Source organism: Ursus maritimus, unplaced genomic scaffold (genome assembly GCF_017311325.1).
Source record: "Ursus maritimus isolate PB19 unplaced genomic scaffold, ASM1731132v1 scaffold_6, whole genome shotgun sequence".
In the NCBI taxonomy this organism is placed as follows: Eukaryota; Metazoa; Chordata; class Mammalia; order Carnivora; family Ursidae; genus Ursus; species Ursus maritimus.
In genome coordinates this window covers 21,500,833-21,528,489 of record NW_024426774.1, presented here as the reverse complement: position 1 = coordinate 21,528,489, position 27,657 = coordinate 21,500,833, and the positions used below count along the sequence as shown (strand labels likewise).

The following is a 27,657-nucleotide window of genomic DNA, read 5'->3' as shown; positions in this document are numbered from 1 at the left end:
GAACTTTACATCAGAAACCAGGGATGTACTGTATGGTGACTAACATAATAAAAAGACATTAAAAAAAAGAGATTTTTTATTTATTTATTTATCAGAGAAAGAGAGAGAGAGCACAAGCAGGGGGAGGGAGCAGCAGGCAGAGGGAGAGGGAAAAGCAGGCTTCCCACTGAACGAGGAGCCCAATGCGTGGCACGATCCCAGGACCTGGGATCATGACCTGAGCTGAAGGCAGACGCTTAACCGACTGAGCCACCCAGGCGCCCCTACTACTGACCTTCTGATGACGTGTCAGGAGGAGGATCACCTGCTTTTGGACCGTAGTTGACCGTGGGTAAATGAAGCCATGAAAAGCAAAACCACAGAAAAAGAGGGACTATCGTACTCAAAACTACAAAACATTGCTGAAAGAAATTAAAGAAGACACGGGTAAATGGGAAGACATCCTGTGTCCACTGATGACTTAATACTGTTCAAATGTCGATACCACCCACAGCAATCTATCAATTCACAGCAATTCCTATCAAAATCTCGACAACAATCTTTGCAGAAATAGAAAAAGCCATCCTAAAATTTACATGGAAGCTCAAGGGATCCTGAATAGCCAAAACAGTCTGGCAAAAGAAGAACAATGTTGAAGGTCCCATACTTTCCGACTTCAAAACTTACTACAGAGCTACAGTAATCAAAACACTGCAGTACTGGCATAAAGACAGACATATAGACCAACGAGGCCCTCAAGTATACGGTCAAATAATTTCAAAAAACAGTGCCAAAACCATTTAATGGAGGAAAAGACTGTCTTCTCAACAAATAGTATTGTGAAAACTAGATATCCACATGCAAAAAAAAAAAGGAAGTTGGACCCTTATACCATACACAAATTTTGAATTAACAATTCAAAGTGGATCAAAGACCTAACCATAAGAGCTAAAATGATAAAATTCTTAGAAGAAAACATAGGGGAAAAGCTTTAAAACACTGGATTTGGCAATAACTTCTTGGATAGAACACCAAAAGGATAGGCAACAAAAGCAAAATTAATAAGCCGGACTTTATCGAAAGTAAAAATGTTGTGCATCAAAAAATATTCTTATCAACAGAATAAAATGGCAACCCATGAGAAAGGGATATTTTCAAATTATATATCTGATAAGGAATTATCTAGAATACACAAAGAACTCCTACAACTCACTACCAACAACAACACAATTAAAAATGGGCAAAGGACTTGAACAGACATTTCTCCAAAGCAGATATGCAAATGGTCACTAAGCACTTGGAGACATGCTCAACGCCACTGATCATCAGGAAAATGCAAAACCACAATGATATACCACTTCACACCCACAAGGATGACTACAGTTTTTTAAAATTTAAAAAGAAAAAGTTTAAAAACCAACAAGTACTGGTGAGGATGTGGAAAATCCGGAACCCTTGTGCACTGCCGGTGGCAATATAAAATGATGCAGCCACTGCGGAAAATGATACGCGATTCCTCAAAAACTTAAACAGAGAATTACCATACGATCCGGCAATTCCCCTTCTGGGTATATCCCCCAAAGAACTAAAAACGGGCTCCAACAGATCTCAGGATGCCTATGTCTATAGCAGCATTATTCACAACAGTCAAACGGTGCGAGCAAGCCAAGGATGCACCGACGGGTGAATGGATAAACAAAACGTGGTCTATACATACAATGGAATAGTATCCAGCTAAGCCTAAAAAGGAAGGAAATGTTGACATATGCTATGACACGGAAAAACCCTGGAGACATTATGCTGAGTGACATAAGCCAGTCATAAAGGAACAAATACTGCATAATTCCACTTATACGAGGCACCTAAAGTCGTCAGATTCACAGACAGGAAATAAAACTGATTTCCAGGGGTGGGCGAAGGGCAGAATTGGGAGTTATCATTTAATGGGCACAGAGTTTCCATTTTGCAAGATTAAAAAGGTTCTAGAGCTGAATGGTGGTGATGGCTGCACACAATGTGCATGTATTCAGTGCCACTGAACTGAAATGCCACTGAACTCAGTGCCACCGAACTGGACACTCGAAAACGGTGCAAACGGTAAATGGTATGTATGTTTTAGCACATTACAAGGAAAGTATGTGCTAAGCCCCAAACTGCATCTCCATGTTAATAATTTACTGAACCACACAATTTTATGATGTTTTTAGATTAAAAAGTCTAAGGACTCCATAGATGGAAAAAACCATCATCATGAGGACACTACCCACTTCACAGTGGAACTTCAAAACATTCTCCAAAACTTCCACTTGACTCAAGAGCTCTTATTAATAAATTGGCAAGAGCAAAGGTTGAGATGAAAACTGTTTCAGAAAACAAAAAGGATATATTTTTTCAAAAAGTCAAGAGAAGCAAGGTCAACGGGAAAAACAACTTTCATCACATGCCATTAGAAAGATAACCGCACTGCTCAGGAAATACGGCCCTGAAAGGAAAATTACGAAATTACTTCTCAAGAATATGGCACCAGAAGGCAAGATTATTCAAGCATGATGGAAGTTAAAAAGGGGGCTGTGTCCATGGGCATAGGGGCCCTTTACCACAGAAGTGAGAGCACAGGACTAGTTAAGTTGCGGTCTTGAAACAAACTTATTAACATGTACCTATTAACACAAACTAAAAGAGCCCCGCTCATCTCCTAATCTTAAAGAACTTGACAAATTTGTCATTCTAACAGAAATCGTCAAAAAATACCACCTTAAAATTGCACAGAAGAAAGGATACAAAAGATAACAACAGTAAGAGTGTTTTCTTGTTCCCCTAAAGAGTACGAAGTAGAGCTAGGAATAGATTAAATGAATCTTCTACCTCCTTTCGTTTACACATTAGACTGGCTACTTCCCTTCACCTCTGCCCCTACCCCAACTTCCATACCAAATGAAGTCATTCTGAAACGAAGTCACAGCAGGGCATGAAAAGCCCAAGATTCATAACCATCTAAAACTCCAGAGCCAGCGTTCTCCCAGCATTCACCACTTTAGTCCCTGTGGGAAGACTCTGGAATCCCAGCACAAGTTCCTAAGGTCACGACTGCAGAGTTTACTGGGCCAAGGCCAATACCATCCCTTTGATTTTTCCCCCAAAAAACCCTAAGTACAAAATAAGTGAAAGCCCTCTGAAATGTTAAAAGACCCATTAACTGTTTAATTAACATTATTTACATTACTATATTATACTATTATAATCAAAAGGTGGCTGGACAGGCAGCTACCCAAGTTAAAGATCTAAGAGAAGAAAACACTATAGGCTGGAGCCTGAGGAGCAGGGGAACTTGTGTTTCTGAGTTTAAAAAACTAACAAACAAGCAAACAAACCACCCCAAGAAATAATTCCTGGAGGATAACCTGGACACAGTAACACTGCTTAAAATACCAACACCACACTGTTCGCTGTGTTTCTAGACGCCCTGGTGCCAGAGAAGCACCCTGCGCCCTAGCCAAAATTCTGCCTTGTAACACCCGCCAGCCCACCCATCCACTGCCCACACTAGCTCCCCACCCTCCAACAGAGCTCCCCACTTTAGTCCCCATCTTAGGCGGTCTCGGCAGGCAGGCTTCTTCAAGCCTCTGCTGAGAACTGTGGCGTGTCTCTGCTCAAGAAAGCCAAGGTTCAATCTCTAATTTGAAAACAGGTTCTGTCTGTTAAAAAAAGAAGCTGGCATCTCCAAGCCTCATCAAATATTTCAAAGTAGACCCTCCTGGAGCGTCTCCGTTAGCCACACTGGTATTTTTCCTCCCACCACGGATCTACATAAAGCAAGGAACAAGGATAGAAAGTTACCCCAGAAACAGAAGTCTCTGGCTCTCCTGTCCTCTTCTGCTCTATGATTTCTGACTTTTGTCACACATGTGTGCCCTCTTCTATTGCTCTGCTTGCCTGAGTCTTATTTAGACAGCTCCTTTATACCGCCTGCATGGACACTCCTTAGAGTCCCTGACTCTGAAATGCCAACGTGATTCTACCACCTGCCTAACAACAATACAGTAAAATAATAATATATATAATAATGTGTGTAATATATACAACATTTCATATGATAATAGCACTGTTACTATTGTAGATAAAAATAGCTACCATTTATTGAGCAATGTGACCAAATATTCTAAGTGCTTTATATTGAGTATTTCATTTCATCCCCATAACTACTCAATAAGACAATTATTAATGCCATCCCCAATTAAGAGAAAACTGAGGCACAGAAAAGGTATGTAACTTCCCAAAGGTCATTAATAACACCACTTAATAAAGTGGCCAGATCAGGATTCAAACTCAGACCTCACTGACTAAAAAACCTACATGCTTACCACTGTATTATGCTGCCATCTGCACCTCTAAAGATGGCTCACTGGGTTCCATCCTTTGTCCAACCTGACTTCTGGCTTGTGCCAACCCCAGCCCTTCCCCCAGCATTGTGTTAGCTCTTCCGGTTCTGACGATTTTTCCTTTCTTTGAACTTTCTTTGAACTCTTCTTAAATATCCTTAGGGATTTGGACAAGAGATTACTGAACTATTAAATTTTCTAATACATCTTCTCCTTCTACTTCAATCTATCTCTTATATTACCTTTCATCTACGCCAGTAAACGACTAAAAAAAATTTTTTTTTAAAGATTTTATTTATTTATTTGACAGAGAGAGAGAGAGAGACAGCCAGTGAGAGAGGGAACACAAACAGGGGGAGTGGGAGAGGAAAAAGCAGGCTCCCATCAGAGGAGCCTGATGTGGGGCTCGATCCCAGAATGCCGGGATCACGCCCTGAGCCGAAGGCAGACACTTAACAACTGAGCCACCCAGGCGCCCCTAAACCACTAAAAATTTCTACACAAAAGCAGCCAAAGAATAAATCACTTAGGAAGAAAGTGAACAGTCAATGTGCAGGAACAAAATGAAGAAAACACAAACCTTTATTTACAGACATAAAAGTGGGCATAAATGGGACAGACTGACCATACTCCTGAAGAGGTATCAATATTATAAAGCAGGTATACTCAATATTGTAAAACTACGATCCAAGGGCCACTTGCTTCTTTTTATAAATCAAGTTTCACTGGAACATAGCCACACTTAACTCATTTGTGTATTGTCATAGATTTCATGCTACAAGAGCTGAATAGTTACAACACAGACCATAAGACTCACATGCCTAAAACACTATCTGATCCCACAGAGAGTCTGCTAACCCCTGTTGTAAAAGCAGTCTATTATTTCCAAACAAAAAGGTTTTATCCAATGCCAATCAAACTCCCAGCAGGTGAGATGATGAGTATTCAAACATACTACAAAGCTATAATAATGGAAAAGCTATATAATTGTATAAAGCAAATACAGATCATTGAAAATAAAGTCAGAAATAAGTATGATAATTCAGCATGTAAGATAGCATTTCAAAATCATGAATAAGGATTTATTTTATGAATAGTGCTAGGACAACCAGATGATTACTTAGAAAAATAATATCCCATACCATACACCAAAATAAATTTCAGATTAATTTCAATAACAATGAAACTACAGAAGAAAGCATAGGTATCTCAGAAGAAGACAGGTGTCTCAGTGGAAAAGGCATTAATTTTGCAAAATGTTAAAAGAATCCATGAAGGAAATCGATTTGATGACAACATAAAAAGTAAACATTTTGGCATATCAAAGATAAATGTAAAAGGAGATTGGTCACAACCGCATGTTATAAGAAAAGACAAATACAAATGAGCATCTGTCAATGATAACTGATTAAATTACAGTGCATTCATACACTGGAATATTAGGCAGGCATTCAAAAGGAGGCAGCAGCTCTATCGTACTAATGTGGACAGTCTTCAAAATACACATGTAACGTGAATATATAACATGTTACCATATCAATTATCTACTGCTGCATCACTAACTGCCCCAACATTAGTGGCTTAAGAAGACAATTTATTATTTCTCATCATTCTGCGTCAATGGGCTGGTCAGTTCTGCTGGCCTCTCAATGGCTCACAGTGCAGCTGCACTCAATGGCTAATAGACTGGTTGTGGGGCCGAACAGAGTTGGGGCAGCTGGAGCAGCTGGCTATGTGGGCCAGTCTCTCTCAAGGAGACCAGACCCAAGAAGAATACACCAAATACATCAGAAATCTTAAAATGTACGTACTCTGGCCCAATAGTTAGCATTTTGCTGACACATAGGAAAATGTGCATCCATGTAGACACTTCTATTTTGTATAGCCCCGGAGAGATCTCCAGGTAACGACTCTGGCAATCACCTAATAAAGAGGCCAAGCTGCCGTGTGATCGCACTACAGTGAAACTCAGTAGTTGAGAAGTCCACCTATGCACAAAAAGCTTCAAATTCACATTTTACATTCTCCCTCCTTAATAGACATGGACAGCCAAGAATCATCAGTTTGAGGAAAGCCACCAACATTAAAGACAGAGAGCAAAACAGAGATAATGCAAGGTAAAAAAAAAAAAAAATGTTTTTTTAAAACTGGAGTCAGTTGTACCTCAATTTTAAAAACGAACAATAATTAATATCCTTACAGAGAAGGGAAGACACTGCACCCATGAAACTACAGCAGTATGTGTGTTGAGGGCCCCCAATATTACAGACCAAGGCCTTCCAACTCTGAGGGGAACATAATTTGCAACCTAGACTTTTATACCTGCCCAAATTATCAATCAAGTTTAAAGGCAGAATGAACACATTTCAGACTTTCAGGAACTCAAAGAATAAACCTCCTCTTCTCCTTCTCTTGGGATTCTACTAGAATGCATGCTCCAACAAAGCAAGAGGGAAAAACAAGAAGGTAAGACATGAGATTCCACACAGGAAAGAGGCAAAAGGAAAGCTACAATGATAACAGCATGGCAGACACAGACAACAATCCATCCAAATTAACGCCGCTCCTCCACCAATCTTCTCCATCTCAGCCAATGGCAAAACCATCTCACCCATGCGTTCAAGTTCAGAAGGAAGAAGTCATTCTTGATTCTCTCTCAAACCCCAAATTCAACATCCTCATGTTTTTACCTTCTAACTAGTTTATAATCTATTCACCACCTTCCATCTCCATCACCACCACCGTATTCTAAGACTCCATCATGTGTCACCTGGTCTAGTGTACAAATGGACAGCTAACTAGTCTACCTTATCCTGCACAAGCCTCTTTCTACATAACAACCAATGATTTTTTTTACATATAAACTAGATCATGTCAGTCTGCTTAAAATCCTTCAATAACTCCTCATTCTACCCAGAATAAAACCCAAGTTTCCTAATATAGCCCACCAAGCTCTGCGTATTCTGGCCCCTGACTATCTTTAGAATTTCCTATCATTTCCCTCTCATGCTCTCTCACTCACTACATTCCAACACTCAGTGGCCCTGCAGATCCTTGAACATGCGAAGCTTTCTTCTGCCTTTACATATCGTATTCCCTTTTTACAAACAACTTCCCCAGCTCTTCACATTGGATTATTCTCATCTTTCATGATTCAACTTAAATGTCATTTCCTCAGCTTTCCTGACCATGAATTCTCAATTAGTCCTTCACCAGGTCAGTTTCCCTTCATTTCCTTTTTCTCAGTGAGCTAAAAAGAAGAATTTTTGTTAAATGAATTTTGGGATGTCCTAAGAAAACGGTATGTGACTATTTAAATGAAGTTACCAAAAAGTATCTAAAATATACGGTTAAGCAAGACAATTTTTAAGAATTACAACTAGATGAGAATTTTCCTACCAGATATTACAACATACTATAAAGTTGCAATAGTTAAGACAGTGTACAACTGGCAGAAAGACAATAAGGCTGACAGATGAGGACAGAAAGCCTAGAACCAGATCCATGTATGACATAAACTTGACATAATAAGAGAGGTAGCATTGCAGACCCACAGGCAAAGGATGACCTTTTCAATAAATGATGCTGGGATAACCAATGATCTGTATGAAGAAAAAAACTATATCCCTATCTCACAACATATCTTATAGAAAAAAACAAATTTCTATTTGAAGACCAAATAAGGAAAACTTTAAAATTCTTTTTTTTTTTTAAGATTTTATTTATTTATGTGACAGAGAGATAGCCAGCGAGAGAGGGAACACAGCAGGGGAGTGGGAGAGGAAGAAGCAGGCTCCCAGCGGAGGAGCCCGATGTGGGACTCGATCCCGGAACGCCGGGATCACGCCCTGAGCCGAAGGCAGATGCTTAACGACTGCGCCACCCAGGCGCCCCAAACTTTAAAATTCTTAAAGGAAAATGTATGACTTCTGAGTATGACAGAATTTTTTGAAATGCTCCCCACCTCTCTCTCACAAACACACACACACACACACACACACACACGCACGCATGGCACAAATATAAAAAGGAAAATACCGATGCATTTGACTTCATTAAAATTAAAACTTTTGGACATCAGTAGCATCAAATTAATAATATAAGCCACGGACTGATGCAGATATTTGTACTACATATAACTGCTAAATGATTAGTTTCCAAAATATGTAAAGAATGATTTAAAATCTATACAAAACTACAAACAACCCACTTAAAAGATGGGCAAAGGATATTCCTAAAAGAAGAAATCCCAATTGGCAATAAAGATTTGAAACGATTCTTCACTACACTAGTAATCAGGGAAATACAAATTAAAAACATAATGAGGGGCGCCTGGGTGGCGCAGTCGTTAAGCATCTGCCTTCGGCTCAGGGCGTGATCCCAGCATTATGGGATCGAGCCCCGCATCAGGCTCCTCTGCTGGGAGCCTGCTTCTTCCTCTCCCACTCCCCCTGCTTGTGTTCCCTCTCTCACTGGGGGTTTCTCTCTCTCTCAAATAAATAAATAAAATCTTTAAAAAAAAATAAAAATAAAATAAAAATAAAAACATAATGAGATACCATTTCACACCCATCAACTTGGCAAAAATTGAAGTCTGACAACACAGTATTGTTAAGGCTAAAGAACAATGCGAACTCTCATTCATTTCTGGTGGAAGGAAATTGATATAACATGTATCTATCTATATAACAATAATAATGTAGTAATGTCTAACAAAATAGAAGATGCATGTACCTTAAGAGCCAGCAATTTTATTCCTAGGAATATATCCTAGAAGGATAGCTTTCGAACTTTTTTTTTTTTTGCTTTCAAACTTTTTTTATCGTGACACACGTATTTTACATCGTAACCCAGTACACACATACTTACTTAACTGAAAGCAAAATTCACAAAACAGTGCTTATTCTTACTATGTGTGACACATTCTGATAGTTTCCATTCTATTCTCATTCATTTTTTAAACGTTGGAGTGACTCACTCAATAGATTTTATAACCACTAATGGGTAAACACATCCAGTTCAAAAACTCATGCCCCAGAAAATATTCTCATATACGTATCTTCTTGCACAAAGGTGAGAGAATGTTCATTATGGCATTCTTTGTCAAAAGAAATTTAAAACAACATATAAGTCAATCAGTGGGAGAGTGAATAAAAAATTGGAGGCATATTCATACAATGGAATATGATACAGCAGTGCAAACCAAAGAACTTGAACCATAAGTATTAACATAAGTAAATCTCAAGAACTTCCTACAAAGCAAAAGAAGCAAGACGCAGAAGAATATATATATGTATATGTATACATATGTGTGTATATATATATATATACACCATTATACCATTTGTATAAACTTTTTAAACATGTAATATACTACATATGGTTGAGGTATATATTTTTATATAATGAATACATAAAGTATAAAGATATGCACAAGAGAAAAGGAAAAAGATCACAAGAGAATACAGAAAAGAAAGTGAAATGGAAAAGCCCAGTGAACAACTGGATACTAAATGGTTAAAAGTTGCCCATCTTGAAAACTGAAGTACTGCCTCCTGGGCCAGCAGCTTCCTTCCAGGCACAGGGCTAATAAAGGCTCAGCCAGAGGGACCGATGCGGCAAACGGAGATTAATCTTCAAAGCTTACAGTGCTCATCTTTGAAAACTGTTCTGTTTAGTAACCAAGTACACTGAGTATCTATTTTTAATTAAGTAATGAAATTCAGAACATGAACAAAAAATGCAACAGGTAGTTGTGGGCGGCTGAGATGTCATAGCAGATGCCCCAAACACAGCCATGTGCCAGTAAGGGTGAGTCACTGTGATATGCTGAAAAAAGATAATAAGGCTTGGCTGCCACAGGTTGCAGTAAGCCCTCTGCTTTCCTCTCTTATATTTCCCAGGCACCATTCCAGAACACTGAACATGTAGACAGCTTCAAGATTAGTAAATCACTAAAAATGACAAAATATGGCATCTTACAAACAGCACATGCTTGTGATCAAATTAACACAGAGCAGAAAGCTAATAAACAGTCAGTAGCCTCATGGAATACTTTCCTAAAATAAAAATGTGGCCCCTCTACCTAAAAGAGTAAACCGAGTACTATAATACACTTCCCACTATAATTTCAAAAATGTCAATTCATTTGTCAAGGAATGACAGTTTAAAGGATTATGGATAATAAAGTTTAAGCAATAATCTATCAGACCAATAAACAGGTTTCCAAGCCAAAAGACCAAACCACGATGGTGCCCAAACCAGGCAACTTCTCAAGGAAAACATCTTACCTCTTCACTCACGCAACCCCAACTTGCTACACTACGTGGGAAAGGTACCATAGCAGACCCTCAGGAGGCCTAAAGATAAATTAAATAAGAAGCCTGTCCTTAAGATTGTGACAGTCTAGCAATGGAGCTTAGAAACACACATACAAATATACTAAGTGTACGTGAGGTATAAAGATTTAGGTGCCATTAGAGAAATAAATAAAGATGAGTTGCTATTTTTAAAAAAATCTTACTTTGAATAGATTCTTACCTATCTATTCCTCCTATGAGCCAGATCTAGAATATAGATACTCACACCTCATCTCTTCAAGGGCAAGTAGCCATATATAGAAACAAGCCTAGTTCTGCGTATGCTGTGCCCTATGGGGTATGCCCCTTGGAGTTCACAGAACTCATAAATGTGTCCCCCATTTCTTGTAACCCTGAGTGCCGCTAATCTAAAAGAAAGGGAAATGCCAATAAGTGACACACTAAAAAGAAGCCATTCTGTGCCCAAACCCCGTCACTGTTTTGCTATAGAAACTTGAGGAATGCACATTTGGCCCAATGGAAGGGTTGAACAAAGAATTGTTAATGAGATTCTGAGGAACTTTCATGAATTTTTCAGACAAGCACTACATAAAGGCATCACTAATGCTCTGGATCAATAAGGCTTTTCACGTCATTTCCGGCAGAGCAACTTTGTTAACGTAGGTAGAGGTATTTGCATTCCTTTTTTAAATCTAAAGTAAATTCCATAAATACTAAATGCCACTGATGCCATTTCAAGTATTTTTCTAGCAGAGCTAGTCCAGACCGGGCCAGGTCTAGTGCATTCATTTCAAATGTATCATCAGATGTACGATTTGCACTTAAATGCTCAACCAAACATTCAGGAATTGGGGAGCACTGGAGAAGGAGTCTACGGAAGAAAAGTAAAGTGACTTCATGCTGATGAACCCAACTGTTCTCTCAGGATACTGATACAAGGAGTAAGAAGTTCGGATGACATCATCTTACATAAGCCAATCCCAGGTCCTCTGGTCATCAGTCCCCTGTCATGTCCTCACCATCTCTTAAAAAAAAAAAAAGTTTGCGACAAACTGAAGAAGAAAGATCTATTTCCATGCCCTATCCATTTGGGACAGTAAACATCCCTGGTTCACGGGTTTGTCTTCTTTTGATGACAGCTTCCCTAAGCTATAATCTGCACCCCACAAAAACCACCCTTACAGGTGCACAGGTCAGTCATCTTTCATATACTTACAGAACTGTATAACCATCACCAGGATCTACTTTTAGGACATTTTTGCCCCAAAAGAAACCCCCCACCCACTAATTAAATTGAAGATAATGCCAGATCTTTTAAAAAGCATCCTACTTTCCAATGAATCCAACTGACTTAGTCTTCTTTATCTCACTACTGAAGAAAGTAAGTGTACATCCCCGTATCTAAGCCTTCAGCTTAGTCAAAAAACAGCAAGACTTATAGAAGGCAAGAGAAACTAAAAAGAAAAGCTAAAAGAGAATCAAGCATGCAACCTACTTCTAGTAAGAAAGTGCTCAAAAACTGATGGGGACATGTCAAAAAGACACAACGCCAACTCAGCGGAGCTCCGATGACAAAGCCAGAGCAACGGAGCAATCAAATAAATGAGCGCTGTGCTTGGATGATAAGCTAGAGACTAAAATAAACACCCCAAATGCCCACTCACATAAACAAGCGAATAAGTGACTGGAGGAGAAGGGATAACGCTTCTCTACGGCAGAATTCAAATTAATAAGTGGGGGGGATAGAAAATTACTTAGAACAGCACCACAGTAATGATGATTGTAGGCCAGAGCCGTCCATGGACAGTGAAATTAGTGGCCAAAAGTACGATGAGGAAGCGAACATCTGCACCGTCTCAAGGCATGGCTCCAGAAAATACTTACCAGGGACAAAGGAAAGCTCGAGCTCGCGCTATAGTGGAGAAATGTGGCGGCGAGTGGTCAAAGTTACCATACCAGTCACAGACACATAAGCATCACGTACTACCTGAACTAACACACTGAAAAGCACACGGTGTCAATTCTGTAGTATTCTTGGGGGTGGGGGGATTCTCACTGTAATAAAGGGAAAACAGTAGATGAACCCATACTGAGCAACACTTTACAAAATAACTAACCAGTGCTATTTTCAAAAGTGTCAAAATCGGGGCACCTGGGTGGCTCAGTTGGGTAAGCATCTGCCTTCAGCTCAGGTCATGATCCCAGGATCCTGGGATTGAGCCCCGCATCAGGCTCCTTGCTCAGCAGGGAGCCTGCTTCTCCCTCTGCCTGCTGCTCCCCCTGCTTGTGCACACTCGCTCTCTCTCTCTGACAAATAAATAAGTAAATAAAATCTTTAAAAAAAAAAAAAAGGGTCAAAATCATGAAAGACAAAGAAAGACAGAAACAGCCACAGATTAAGAAGACCAAGAAGATGAGATGGCTAAATTCAGTTTGGATTCTGGATTGGATCCTGGACCCAAAAAAGGACATGCATGAGTGGGAAAACTGGCAAAATTCAAACAAGGCTTGTAGAACAATCAACAGCATTACAGCAACATTAACTTTCTGTAGGATTTTGTAAATTTTCGGTAAATCTACATTGATTTTGAAATAAAAAGTTGGGACTTTTTAATGCAACATTTCCAGGTGTGAGATTCTACTGTTCCAACCCCACTGTGAAAAATGACTCATTCTATTCTATCGCTATTATAATTCGCCTATTGGGAGAGATTACCAAATGATATCAGATTCAGAATCCCAAAACCCAACTCTTAGAGTACATGCTGGATTGTAGCAGACGTAACAAGAAAACAAGTCAATGAATGAAAAACACACTTGCTAAAAACCACATGGCACGTTGTTAACAAAGAGACATGCCAAAAAAAAAAAAAGACACAAACATTGTGATCATAAAGCAATGGCCCACAACACAAATAAAACAACTTGAAACATAAAACGTCAAGATCTGGACCAAAACCAACTGTGTCAACATATGATAAGATCATGACTTGATGAATTTCTGTGGTGTTCAATCTTTATGAATCTGGTGAGAGAAGTTTATTAGTAGGTAAAGGCTGAATTGGGTCTGATACAGTAGTTGAAGCAGTTCTGGTACATACCCAGACTTCAAGTCAGTTATCCTCAAACAGTTCGTAGCATCCAGTCCCACTTTTCCATTGCGGACCACACTAGATATGAATGGGGAGAGCATTGGAGAAATTCGGTTCAAGGCCACTTCTGGGGACATTTTAGTTTGATTTGTAAATCACCACTGAAAGCAGAAGGAAAGATGGTGGTCAGAATATTCAGAGGAACTAGACAGAAGTTTCCTGAAAACTGCCACAGCACATGGACGTTTCTCTTGCATGAATAAATACTTCGTTTCCCGTCTTATGAGGGCCTCTTCCAATGACCCTCCAGAAGAAACCAACCCCCCGTTGCTCACCTCCTCAGGACAGAGGCTGCACCACTGCTTTTCAGGAACAGAAACAACCCTTCAAATCCAATTCCCCCCTCCTTTCCAAAGCTGACCGCTACACTGCCCCACACGACCTAAGGCTACCTTGCTCTATCTTACAACAGGCAGCTTCCTACTTTGAGGCCTCAAGAAGTCTTCGCTAACGATCCTCTCCCCCAACACACAAAATGTACACACCATTAAGTCAGGAACTGCGCCCTCTGTGTCCCCACAAGAAGGACTTGATTGGTAATACTGTATAACATTCAAGAATAAGTATAACCTGCTTACCGTTGTTACTTACGAGAAATTACTTACGTCTGATATACTGTGCCTCCACCGTGTGCTTTAACTACTCGCTTTGTTATCTCGCCCCTGCAGGGACTATGTCTTGAATCCCTGGTGTTTAACAAAAGTAACTGGCACACACTAAGCACCCAGTAAAAATCTTTTAATAAACAAACGAATAAAGAGATAAAAACCAGAGAAGTATTGACTTATGGAGAGAAGATAGTATGCCCTCAAAAAATTTGGTCGAGGATAATGTATCTGAGGAACATACGTAGCAAAAAGCTATTTAACAATTAAATCATGAAAATATACACTTATCCGGATATTAAGCAACATAAACTAACATGGATCTAAAAGTCTTTGTCTTTCAGGCACTAAGAAGTTCTTACCCTTGAAAATACAGACGTAAAACCAACAAAGCATATCTAAATTATTTGGAAGCCCATGGGGCTGGGGAGGGAACGCATGAATTCCTCTAAATAGATTTCTCAATGAAAACCTCTACTTTCAGAGGTGAATAAGTCCATTTAAATAATCACTTTCGTCCTCAATCTGAAAGGATAACCCCGCATCAAAAGCAAATTAATTTCTTACAAGTTACGACTACAAGGAAATGATGTTCTGGTCCTAGTTTTCATATATTTTACCATAAGAGGACTTACAAGTCTCTGCTAAAATAAATATTGAAAACCAGTACCTGTTTTAATCACTTCAGATAGTAATAGAGGGAAGGACTGCGATGATCTTTCAAAAAATAACTTGGTGACCTTATATAGTGATGACACCCAGAAGCACCTTCGAGGCAGTAAAAGCTTTATACTTCAGTACTCAAATCATCCTTTCTGCAAATATAAAACAAGCTCCTCTTCCAGCCACTTAACAGATGACCTCCCTCCACCATTCCAATGTCACTACAAAGTAAGAATAAACATCTAATGCCCTGTATTATCAATCATAAAAATCACGCTGTACATTTTTATAATACTACCACTTGTAAAGAGCTTCCAAATACATTCTTACAGCTGATCTGCACAATCCTGGGCAGTAGGCAGGTATCAGAATTCCCACTCCACAGGAGATAAGGATAACTTCTGTAATTTGTCTTGAACAGCGTACTAACCCATATTATCATTTTGAAGCTTATTTTTTTCCTATTCTGCGACATTTCCATTCTTATTTCTATCCACTGATGTCACAGTTCTTGAAAGGATGCTTATCTAGATCATATGCAAAACACAGAAACACTCATCTGGAAAAAAAGCGAAGGATCTCACCTACATTACAAAATTATTCTTCCATGCTTTTTCCCATAATATCTATCATTATTTTACCTCTCATTTCTATGAAAAATGGAAAAAGAATCAACACATTCTGAAAAACCAACTGAGTATCAGGCACTGTATTACCCACCTCTACCTGTAATTTCATTTACTTCCCCCCCCCAACAACCCTGTTCTCTATTATTGTTCCCATTTCACAGATAGGAAAACTAAAGCTCAGCAAGACTAAGTAACTTATTCAAATTCACAAACGCAGCAAGAATAAAGATCAGAATTCAAATCCAGATGTCCCTCCCAGTCCAGTATACCCATCCTCCTCTCACTTAAGCATGTATAATTGCAATCACCAAAGAGAAGGGCATCAAAGTCATCTGTTCAAGTATATACCTTATAAAATTGGAAGAGAAAAAAATTATGAATTTGAACTAACGGTTGCTCAACCACTAGAAACACATTTGACTGCAGCTGGTCTGCTGCCAAAGCTGGCCTGAGTGATCCACCAGTCAAATGCTACAGGGAAGAAACCTGTACCAAAAGTCAAACTGTACTTAAAGGTGACAACAACCCATCCCAATTCAGCAACTATCAGGACCTTCGACTAACACCTGAAGGAATGAATTTCTTTGTTTCAGAACAGCTACAATACCATTTTTTAACAGTGCAAGACTTCCTGCAGCGTTAAAATCTGTTTCAACCGTAGGTGTAGTGACTTCTCTAAGACAGAGGGGAAATAAATGCTCCAAAACCAGAGGTCACGACATAGCCAAAGATGATGGTTCTTCGGTGTAAGCCTTTTGAGCCAGGGATATGGATAGGGGATTACCCCCAACAGTGGCTTTTACACGTCACAGTTCTATAAAGATCCCAGCTAGACACAAATTTACAGCGGCCAGCCTCCCCTGAATGCTAGCTGTGCAATTTGTATTTCCTGATTTTGACGTACTACAGAAGGAAAATGCAGAAATAAAATTTTTACGGGGTCTGCTGCTCAAAACAGGGTCACATAAGGTCCTCTGATGGGCAGCCTGGGGACTACAAAGACGTCTAAGGCATCGTCCAGTATCTCGCAATTAAGATGGGATGACAAACACGGAAACGTGTGCCCTGCTGACGTCATGGAACGGAAAGGGGTGGCGTCCTGCTGCGTCACCTCAACGTCATACAGCGCACGAGGGAAGTTAAGTGGGGAAGCAATTTCTCCAGGGGCAACATTCGAGAAAAACAAGTCGGCTCAGACCCAAAGAATGACCACCGCACTCTAGGGGCCATCTAAAAAGGGATACTCTCCCTTTTCTCAAACTGTATGGTCCCCTCATCAGGATGGCAGGAGAAAGGAGTCTGAGGTTACTGAGGGAGCAGGGGGCGAGCTAGATATGCAAAAAGAGCAGCCTCTGGCCTTGGGGGACTCGTTTTTGCGGAGACCAGCATGATGGGGATGAGCAGGGCATCTTTGGAACGGGGGCCTTCTCTATAGGAAGAGGCGGCGAGCCCTGGGCATACTTAAACCACGGTCCTGTGCACAGGCCACCTGTGCGACTCGGGATCCAACCTCCCCGCACCAGCCCCAGTCCAGGTACCTGGAACTTAGTCCGATCGGTAACCGGCGACTACGTGGGGTACAGGTTACCCGAGCGCGCCCCCGACTGACGCACCGACCTGCGCGCGCACCGCGAGCCGGATGCGTGCGCGCCCCCGGACGTCCCGCCCCGCCCCGCCCCCTCTGCGGCCCGGGAGCCGGGCGGCGTGCGCGCCCCCGGACGCACCGAGCCGGGCGCTCGGAAGGGCGTCCCCGCAGTGCCTGAAAGGTCCTTGCTCCGCGCCGGCCTCGTGGGTGGCGACCGGCGTGGAGCCTGGAACTATGAGAAGGGCTCTGTAACGAGAGGTGGTGCAGGGAGACCGTCCCGGGAAGAACAGAGGGCGGTTGGGGGCGGGGTTATTTCGGGCAGTCAGGTGGGCGACCCGCAGAGGCGTCTGGAAGGCCCGCGTCGTTAGGGAGCGTAGGAGCGGCCTTTCTGGTTACCAGGTCGGACAGAGGGCAAAGGTCAGCCTCCGGGTTGGAGAGCACCACCTTTGGGCCATGGCCGCATCTGGGGAACCCGGCCAGCAGTGGCAGGAGGAGGTGGCCGCGGTGGTAGTGGTGGGCTCCTGCATGACCGACCTGGTCAGGTTAGTCCGGCTCAGTACGCAGAGCCTGCGGTCGCGGGAGGGGGCGGACTGTGCTTGGCAGCGGGGCTTTGGCGATGGACAGTGCCCGCTTTCCGGGTGAGCTACAGGTTTCCCTAGCCAGCAGCCTGCCTCCCTGGCGTGGAGGAGGCAGAATTTGAGTTGGTAAGGTGACTGTCAGGTTAGGGAACGTAAGGGGCCAGGGTGTAGTGGAAGCTCTTAACTGTTACTAGAAGCACCTGCAAAGATCCTCTCCGGTTTTCTTGACGAGTCTCCTGAACCTGTCCCCTGACTAGCCTGAGTAACTTTGGTCAAGTCATTTTATCTCTTGAGAACGTGCCCAGCTCCCAGGGTTGTTATGAGGACTAAATGAAGGAAAGTGTTTTGTGAACAGTGACGTGAGCCAGGTTGGGTATTATTCGTCTTAACTTGAATGAGTGGAGCTGGGGTCAAAAAAGGCGATCAATCAATCACCTTTCATCATACTGACTGTTGGCATTCCTGCAATAGTTCATATTTACACCTTGTTTTCGGTATTAGTATCAGTATTTGGGCTATCTTATGGCAACCCGAGTGTGAGTCAAAATAACCCATAAACACAATGTTTACAACCATTAAAAAAAAGATCAAATAATGAAAATATGCTAAGTGATGGAGAGACTGCTCATTTGTCTTTTTTTTTAAATGAAAATGGCGGAGTGCTTAGCTGGCTCAGTACTAGAGCACGAAAGTCTTGATCTTGGAGTTGTGTGTTCATGCCGCACCTTGGGCTTAGAGCCTACTCAAAAAAAAGAAAGAAAATGGCTTTTCTGATTATAAAAATAATATATGTTCATTGTTTTAAAAAATCAGATATTGCAAGAAAATTCTACCATTCAGATTGCTTCCATTTAATATTTTTGTGAATGACTTTCCAAATATGCTGTTTTTACATTACAAAAATTAAAAATGATCAGGCATACTACAGTAAGACCTCATCTGTCCTGCAACCTTGCTTTTCCAAAGGATAGCAGAGAGCCTGGAAATAAGTAAAAGGGTCTTGGGAAAATCAAGTCACCAAATCTCTGCACCACCTGTGTTTTACTTAGAAAACAGATCCAGGATCTGTATGTAACCAGTTTACTCTTTTATTGCTTAAAATATTTATAAGCTAGGTTATCAAATTTCCAGACCAAGAGTAGAAAGGGGGAGAGACTGCTAGTGCAGGTATAGTGATTGTCAAAAAAATTATAGGTACACTGGCAAAAGAAAGCTAAACAATTTTCCCATGCACCCTAACTGAATAAGTGTCAGGTTTAAAATTCAGAGCCACTTTCTTCTTAGTCTGAGCATTATGTGAAGATTGACCATCAACATTAAGGATAATTATACTTCATAAAATGAATACTTTTCATACTTGGGAGAGGGTGGAGTGTCAAAGGCTCATGTAGCATCTGTCGGGATTTTAAAATCTTATTTAAGAGCTAGAAGAATTTGGGGTCCCTGAATGGCTCCGTCAGTTAAGCGTCCAACTCTTGATTTCAGATCAGGTCATGATCTCAGGATCATGAGATTGAGCTCCACGTGGAGCTCCACGGAGCCTGTTAAGATTCTCTCTCTCCCTCTGCTCCCCACCCTTAAAAAATAAAAAAAGATATAGAGGAATTAAGAGATTATTTAACCCAGCCCTTCAGTTCATAAAGGAGTAAAATGAGGTCCAGAGAAATAAAAAACTCTCACGTTGTATATAACCTTTCTAATTTTTCTTCTCTCGCCATTTTCTTTCCTTCTCTCGCCATTTTCTTTCCTTTGTAAAATAACTAGGTTTCTACTTCTCATGAATCACTAGTAAAAATTTTACTCCCTTAGAGACTGTCTCATGGCTCTTCTGCAAACTTCTATGGTTGCTGATTACTCCTGCCTCTGACGATCTTTACAAAACACCTGAGTATAGAATTTTTATTTAAAACCCTGCATCTGTGATAAACTTGGGTCTAACTTTCCCAGTTGTGGTACGTACCATGATTGTGTTAGTTTCCTCTTGCTGCCAGAACAAATTGGCACAAACTTAGTGGCTTAAATAATATAAATTTAATATAGTTCTGGAGGTCAGCAGTCTGACACAGATCTCACTGAGCTAAACTCAAGGTGTCTGTAGGCTGTGTTCCTTCCTGGAGGCTCTAAGGGAAATCTGTTTTCTTGCCTTTTCCAGCTTCTAGAGGCTGCCCACATTCTTTGGCTCATGGCCCCTTCTTCCATCTTCAAAGCCAGCAGTGGTCAGTCAGGTCTTTCTCACCTGGCATCACTCTGATGCTCGCTTTTTCCCTCCCTCTTCTACATTATAAGAACCCTTGTGATTACATTGGACCCAAATGGATAATTCAGGATAATATCCTTATTTTAAGTTAGCTTATTAGCAACCTTAATTTCCCTTGCCATGTTACATAACATAAGTTCTGGGGGTTAGGAATGTAGACGTCCTTGGGGCAGGGTGGGGGAGGGGACATTATTTTGCCTACCACAGTGGTGAAGCTTATAGTCAAAAACTCTTACAATACTTAGAGCTTGGGGGATCACTGAAGCCCATCATCAGTTCAGTCTCCACATTTTACAGGTGAGATAACTAAGAGACTAGTTAGATGACTCACCCCAAATGACACAGCCAGTTAGTGGCACAGTGAAAGCTGGAAACCCATGTTTCCCAAGCTTTATCTTTGCATTATATCATTCTACCTCTGCCTCCGGCTGGTATTTATTGCCCTTTTCATCTGCAGTTCATTTGGAAGCTTACAGTGTGTGCATTCACTGTGTACTTCGTAAGCTGATAAAGAACAACTAAGGATTTATAATCTTCAGGTCTAAAGATGGTACCTTCGTGACAGTCCCTTACTTTATTTCTTGGTTGAACTGGAGCCAGCCTGGGCACCCGTGTCTATACGGGTGTATGTTAGAATGACTGCAGAAATAAAACTACTTCAGTGGCCAGGCCCTTGGATGCTCTTGGACAGCATCCAATCCAATTCACTTTCTGTATTACATTACTGTGTGCCAGACACTGCTAATTCAATCAATGAGCAACTTTTTTTTCATGTCTAATTTCAGTTTGCTATGAATAGTAAGCTCTGTGTACTAATAATTTTAAAACATCATTAGCTCATCCAACATGGCAAACAGTGAACATTATTTAATACCCACCTATGTTTATCATTACTCTCTTCTTAAACACTCATCTCTGAAGTTCCACAATGCAAACATAAGAGAAATCAAGCTTGTGGAAAATTAAGTCAGAGTTCTTCCAAAGACAGGATTCCATGAAAACTCAACAACAGATGAACTTCTTGAGAGATTAAGCTCACAGATCTTTGTTAATCATGCTTTCACTAATAATCTTTATTTCTTATGACATGTATCACCCATGTTTTATTCACTCGGCAAATATATATTGACTTTATATGTATATATGCCAGGTACTCCCCTAAGTGCAGATGATGCAGCTGTGAAAAACACAGCCAAAAATCTCTGCCTCGTGGAGCTTACATTCTAGTGGAAGAGACCATATCAGTAGAAATAAGTAAAATGTGTAGTATGTTAGATAAATGCTAAGGAGGAAAATAAGGCATGAAAGGAAGATGGGAGTAGTGATTTGCCCACAGAAAGCCTTGCTGAGAAGGTGATTTTGAGTAAAAACCTAGAGGAGGAAAGGAAGCAAGCCATACAGATACCTGGGTAAGAGCATATGCAAAGGCCCCGAGGTGGAATCATGCCTATTGTGATGGGTGAACAATAAGGAGTCCAGTGTGGCTGAAGAAGAAAAAAAGGGAGGGGGAGGGCAATTAATGATTAAAGGATGTTGGGTCATACCCTGAATAAGATGAAAAGCCATTGGAGGGCTTGAGTAGAGGGGTGACCTAATCTGATTTACATATTAATATCATCACTATGGGGGCTGTGTGAGAACAGACTGAAGGAAGGCAAAGGCAAAAAAGGGGAGACCAGTTCAGAGTCATTACAATAATCCAGGCAAGAAATGATGGTAGCTTGAAAGCAGTCCAAGTGAGGAGAAGTGGGCATGTTTTTATTATATTTTGAAGGCAAAGCTGACAGGATTTGCTGAGGACTACAGATGGGTCAGGGATTACTCCCAAGTTCTGTGGCCTCTGCACATGGAAGGGGAAGCTGACCTTTGCCGAGAAACAGAAGACTGGGAGCAGAGCAATCTGGCTTAGCGGGGGGGCAGTATCAGGAGCTCAGTGTGGACATGTGAGATTTGAGGTGCTTGTTAGACATCCAGCTGAGGCCGTCAAGAAGACAGATAAAGGAGTTTGGAGTTCAGAGGGTAGGACCAGCTGGAGATACAAATTTGAGAGTCATCAGTGTATCGAGGATATTTGAGGCCATGAGACAGGATGAGATCACTGAAGGTCTGAACTCCTAGGGCACTCCAACATCTACAGCATCCTTTCTTTACATAATTTATCTCCCATCTCCCAGTCTCTCTTACCCCTAAAACTTGCTTTGAGACAAGCTCAATACAAACCCATGTTTACATTTCCATGGCGATAGACTATGATGTCAGCTAAAACCCTGTGTTATCCCTTTACATGCTCCAATTAAAAGTGATGGCTTGAGAGATAAGGCTCATGTTCAACCAAGCATCTAAATTTAATCCTTGGCAAGTCAGGAAATGATTGCTTAATTCTCAAAAGATTTTAATTGGATGGCGGAATAAGTGAATTTAGAAGCTTTTCGATCCAAAGTGGATGAAACATAGGACCTAGATTACTTTTTTTAAAAAGCCAAAAATGTATACCATACCTAGAAAAGGTTACATGTGTCTAACGTATTACAGTAACCTCTAACCTGCATTCCGCTGGAAGCCTCTTGACTTGTCATATTTGGAACAGAAAAATCTCTTCTGCTTCGCATTTTCAGTAAAGTAAAAGCCAGAGGAATGTTGACCTGAGGAGTAACACGCATTCCCAGTGTTAGAGGAATATCCTTTATTATCCTTTCTGCTCCTAAAGTTGGTCTTGAAAGTTGCCTATCAGTTACCAACTCTTAATACTTTGTCAAATATGTTTCTGTCAACCAAATTCCCTAACATCAAAAGAGATCATTCATGGGAAATTTGCTAATTTTGGTCCCTTTGAGGAAAACACATTAAAAAGTAAACTGCAAAACAAAACTAAAAAGTAAACTGCACACGACAAAGCAAGCACACCTACCGTGCGGTGCTGCGAACAAGTTCCTTTAGGGATCCGTTCCCTTGCCAGCTCTTCACACCCTAGCGTCTGCCCTGTGGGGAGAGGAAGGTTGGGTGGGCTTCGTGACGGATGTCTCTTCAGTATTTTGGTTGCTCGCGTACACTGTTGAAAGACGGGGACTGTGCTCAGTGCTAGGGATACTGCGATGAGCAAAACATGGCCCTTGCTCCCGAGGAACTTCTAGTCCGAGGGAGAAGGCAGACACGAAGAGGGGTCATCGCAGTGTGATGCGGTAAGTGCCTGCAGGTTCTGTGGGAGTCCAGGGAAAAGCGCCTGGATGGGGTGCCTCCTGAGCCAAGCTTTAGAAAATAAGCAGGTGCTAACCCAGCAAAAAAGAGGAGGGAGCGCATTCTGGCCAGCTGGGATAACCCACAGGGGCAAAGTCACGGCTGCGGGTATGCGCGGAGCGTGCTGGGACAGCCGCTACTGGGTCCGTAGAGTCAGAGGTAAGATGTTGCGGAGAGGCCTGGTCAGCCACGCTGAGGCGCTTGGGTTTTATTCCGTAGACCCTGGGAACCAATAAAGGGTTCAAAGGACAGGAATGACATTTCCCATAGCTCCCTGGCTGCCAAAGTGAGGATAATGCCCTCTCTAACCCATCCGACAAACGTATCGTGAAGCTCCAATATGACCCGTTTGTGATTATTCGTGATGATGGGAATGTGGAAGAGGCATGAGCACCGAAAACCAAAAACTGTAGATAAGTGAAAATTTTTAATAATTGATTCCAGAATACATTATTTTTTGTACGCTGATTTATCTCATTATATTTGCTTAGGATAAAATTAATTCCATTTGTATTTCTTTAACCTACACCAGCAGATGGCAGGAAGAAGTAGCCTAGATAATTACAATGTGATGACAGAAGTCATTTTGAAATTTAAAGTTTACTATAATTAATTGGCAAAATAGAAAATAAAATACCGGTTTTGTAGTTATTTGTCACTATTCATACTTGCCTTCTTCAGTGAATTAAAATGTTTTTCATCAGGAACTTCAGTGAATGCTTCAGTCTCACTAGTTCCCCTTCTGCTCTATTTCTCTGCATCCTGATTTTCCCACATACCTTATTGCATCCCCTGGTTGTCCAGTCCCCTCTCACTAGTCCCCCATACACATGTATTTCTCCTGCCCTCTCCTCCTGCACGTTCTAGCTCCGGGATTAGCTCCTTCTCAGCCTCTCTATCCAGGCTTCTCTTCCTTGTCCAGAACTTTGCTCAGCTGGGAGGCAGGAGGTCTGTGTATAATTATTCAAAAAGATTTAGTTGCCATCTGATGGCATTTTAATTTTTAAATATGTTCTAACTACTTGACCTCTGTGCCTCTCCCAGTGCCCTCTGTACCATCAGTCTTCAGTCCTGTGTCAGAGGGATGAAGGAGGATGCAGCCCCTTTTTGTTTCCTTTATTCCAACCATATTGCCTTTTAATAACTGGTTTACTTCTCTCCTTGGGCCACGCTTGTACACAGCACTTCTGCACTGCTCTCACCTCACTCTGACTTCTTGCATACACAGGCATCTGTCATCCCAACTATCTCCATAAATGTCTTTTAAGGTGCAGACCATTCATTCAAAAATATTTACTTCTGGGGGCGCCTGGGTGGCTCAGTCAGTTAAGTGGCTGGCTCTTGATTTCCACTCAGGTCATGATCTCAGGGATCGAGCCATGTGTCGAGCTCCGCGATCAGTGGGGAGTCAGCTTGAGGATTCTCTCTCCCTCTCCCCCTCCGCACCATGTGCATGCTCTCCCCCTCTCTAAAATAAACAAATATTTACTTCTGACCATGATGGAGTGACTAGTACCAGACTTACCTTCCCACCAGAAACAACAAGAAAATGGGGTATACTTAAAAAGTTAAAAATTGAGCTACCCTATGATCCAGCCATTGCACTACTGGGTATTTACCCCAAAGATACAGACGTAGTGAAGAGAAGGGCCATATGCACCCCAATGTTCATAGCAGCAATGTCCACAATAGCTAAATCGTGGAAGGAGCCGAGATGCCCTTCAACAGATGACTGGATTAAGAAGTTGTGGTCCATATATACAATGGAATATTACTCAGCTATCAGAAAGAACGAGTTCTCAACATTTGCTACAACATGGACAGCACTGGAGGAGATAATGCTAAGTGAAATAAGTCAAGCAGAGAAAGACAACTATCATATGATTTCTCTCATCTATGGAACATAAGAACTAGGATGATCGGTAGGGGAAGAAAGGGATAAAGAAAGGGGGGGTAATCAGAAGGGGGAATGAAACATGAGAGACTATGGACTATGAGAAACAAACTGAGGACTTCAGAGGGGAGGAGGGTGGGGGAATGGGATAGACCGGTGATGGGTAGTAAGGAGGGCACGTATTGCATGGTGCACTGGGTGTTATACACAACTAATGAATCATCGAGCCTTACATCGGAAACCGGGGATGTACTGTATGGTGACTAACATAATATAATAAAAAATCATTTAAAAAAAAAAAAAAGAAAAGAAAATGGGGTATATAAGGGACAAAATATATGAAGCAGCTATTTCAGATGTTAGACAATAGGCATGTTATCCAGACGAGAAAGGAAACAAACAGGTGGGTCCTAGAGGCACATTACTGACCATGGCACAGCGAGAAGAAACTCAAGGAAGTATGGCAGTATCAGTGAGTCGAGAAAACGGAGTTCATAGCTTAGGGAGACTAAGGTGGCTAGAATTTGTGGGAACATGTACTGGAGAGGAAAGAGCTAATCAGCGAAAGGCCTAGAAGTCTGCATGGGAGTCCCCTTGAGTCTGTTGGTAAATAATACATGGACATACATAGAGACTCCACAAAGCTGGGCCGCTACTAGAGAGCTCTAAGCTGAACATTTCCCAGAAATTATACAGGAATGGGAGGTATTGCATTCTATTTGGCCAGAGACATTATTGAACCGTTGGAGCATTCAGTAGAGATCCCAGAAGGACCACAACTTAGTAAAAGGGGTAAACTTGCCCTAAGTAAAGGCTACTCTGAACTCTCCCTAATAAATCTCAAAAGCAATCCTCAAAAGTATCAAACAGATAAACTATTTAGCTGCCCAAAAAACCAAAGTTCAACCCTTTGGAAAAACACAACAAAATTAAGACACCCGATTGTAACATTTGCAATATTCAGCATTCACTCAAAAATCAATAGTCATGCAAAGAATCAAGAAAATATAATCCATAACCAAGGGGGGAAAGCCAATCAAAATTGATACAGAGAAATAGCCAGGATGGTGGAATTAGCAGAAATGGATTTTAAAAGAGCCATTATAAAATGCTCAGTGATTTAAAGAAAAACATGAATGTCGTGAGGAGAAAAGTGGGAGATACATAAAAGAACCAGATAGAAGTTCAAGAAATGAAAAATGCAGTTTTTGAAATGAAAAATCACTTGATGGGCTTATCAGCAGAGTAGACATTACAAAAGAAAGGATCAGTGTACTTGAAGACAGATTATCTAAATTGAAGCATAGAGGAAAAAATGACCAAAATACACAGAGTCTTTGTGATGTGAGACAAAGAGTCTGTCGTTTGTGTAATTGGAGTCTCAAAAGAGTGGGTGAGGCGTGAGGCACAAAAAATATTTGAAGAAATAATGGCTGAAAAATTTTCAGATTTTATGAAAATTACAAACGGGTAGACCTAAGAATTCCAGTGAACCTCAAGCAGGATAGGCATACTGTAAACCACAAAGCACGTTGTAATCAAATTCCTGCAAACCAATTATAAACAGAAACTCTTAAAAGCATCCAGAGGGGGTGATAAACAGACATTACATATAAGGGAACAAAGATTCATTGCAGACTTGCAAGCCAGGAAAAAAAAAAAGAAATGAAATCTTTAAAGTGCTTAAAAAATAAACTGTCAACATAGAATTTTATATCCTTCAAATAAGAAGGGGAAATGAAGACAGAAAAACAATATCTGAGAGAATTTATCACCAGAAACTCGCACTACAATAAATGTTGAAGGAAGTTCTTTAGGCAGAACCGAAATGGTACTAGATGGAAGCTGAGATCTACCCAAAGGAATGAAGTGCCCCAGAAATGCTTAATATATGGACAAATACAAAGACTTCTTTCCTCCATTTCTTAATTTCTTTAAAAGGCAACTGATGGCTTAAATAAAAAATAACAGCACAGTGTTGTAAGGTTTATATCATATAGAAGTAAAATATGTAACAATACTAGCACAAAGATTAGGAAGGGAAATAGAAGAATAAATTACACTTACAAGTAAAGTGGCTTAGTAATGTTTGAAAATAAGCTGTGATAAGTTCAAAGATGCTCGTTGTACACCTTAGATCAATCACTTTTTAAAATAGAAAAAAGGGAGGGGTACCTAGCTGGCTCACTCAGTGAAACACACACGATTCTTGATCTCAGGGATCTAAGTTCGAGCCCCATGTTGTGTATAGAGATTACTTAAAAATAAAATCTTCTTTTTTAAAAGATAGGAAAAAAGGAGTTAATCACATCAGTAGTGAAGATGAAATGGAATACAGTTAATCCAAAAGAAGATCGGGAGAGAGGAGAGAGATAAATGAGC

The 27,657-nt window shown here is 40.9% G+C and overlaps 2 protein-coding genes across 4 annotated transcripts in view; one reads left to right on the top strand and one right to left on the bottom strand.

Moving 5' to 3' along the window:
• BABAM2 (BRISC and BRCA1 A complex member 2) overlaps window positions 1–17,407 on the bottom strand; it is a 398,067-nt gene extending 380,660 nt beyond the window's left edge. For both annotated transcript variants that reach the window (XM_008700275.2, XM_040623041.1), the window contains exons 1-2: window positions 17,266–17,407; window positions 13,780–13,931 (exon numbers count right to left, since the gene is read on the bottom strand). In XM_008700275.2, the coding sequence (XP_008698497.1) occupies window positions 13,780–13,907 (128 nt within the window). In that variant the 5' untranslated portion in view covers window positions 13,908–13,931; window positions 17,266–17,407. The remainder of the gene's footprint in view (window positions 1–13,779; window positions 13,932–17,265) is intronic.
• A 54-nt stretch (window positions 17,408–17,461) lies between these two features.
• The window catches only part of RBKS (ribokinase), an 81,568-nt gene continuing 71,372 nt past the window's right edge, over window positions 17,462–27,657 (top strand). The window contains exon 1 of one of the 2 annotated variants that reach the window (XM_008700284.2): window positions 17,462–17,854. In XM_008700284.2, the coding sequence (XP_008698506.1) occupies window positions 17,766–17,854 (89 nt within the window). In that variant the 5' untranslated portion in view covers window positions 17,462–17,765. The remainder of the gene's footprint in view (window positions 17,855–27,657) is intronic. The other variant, XM_008700280.2, reaches the window with a different exon arrangement.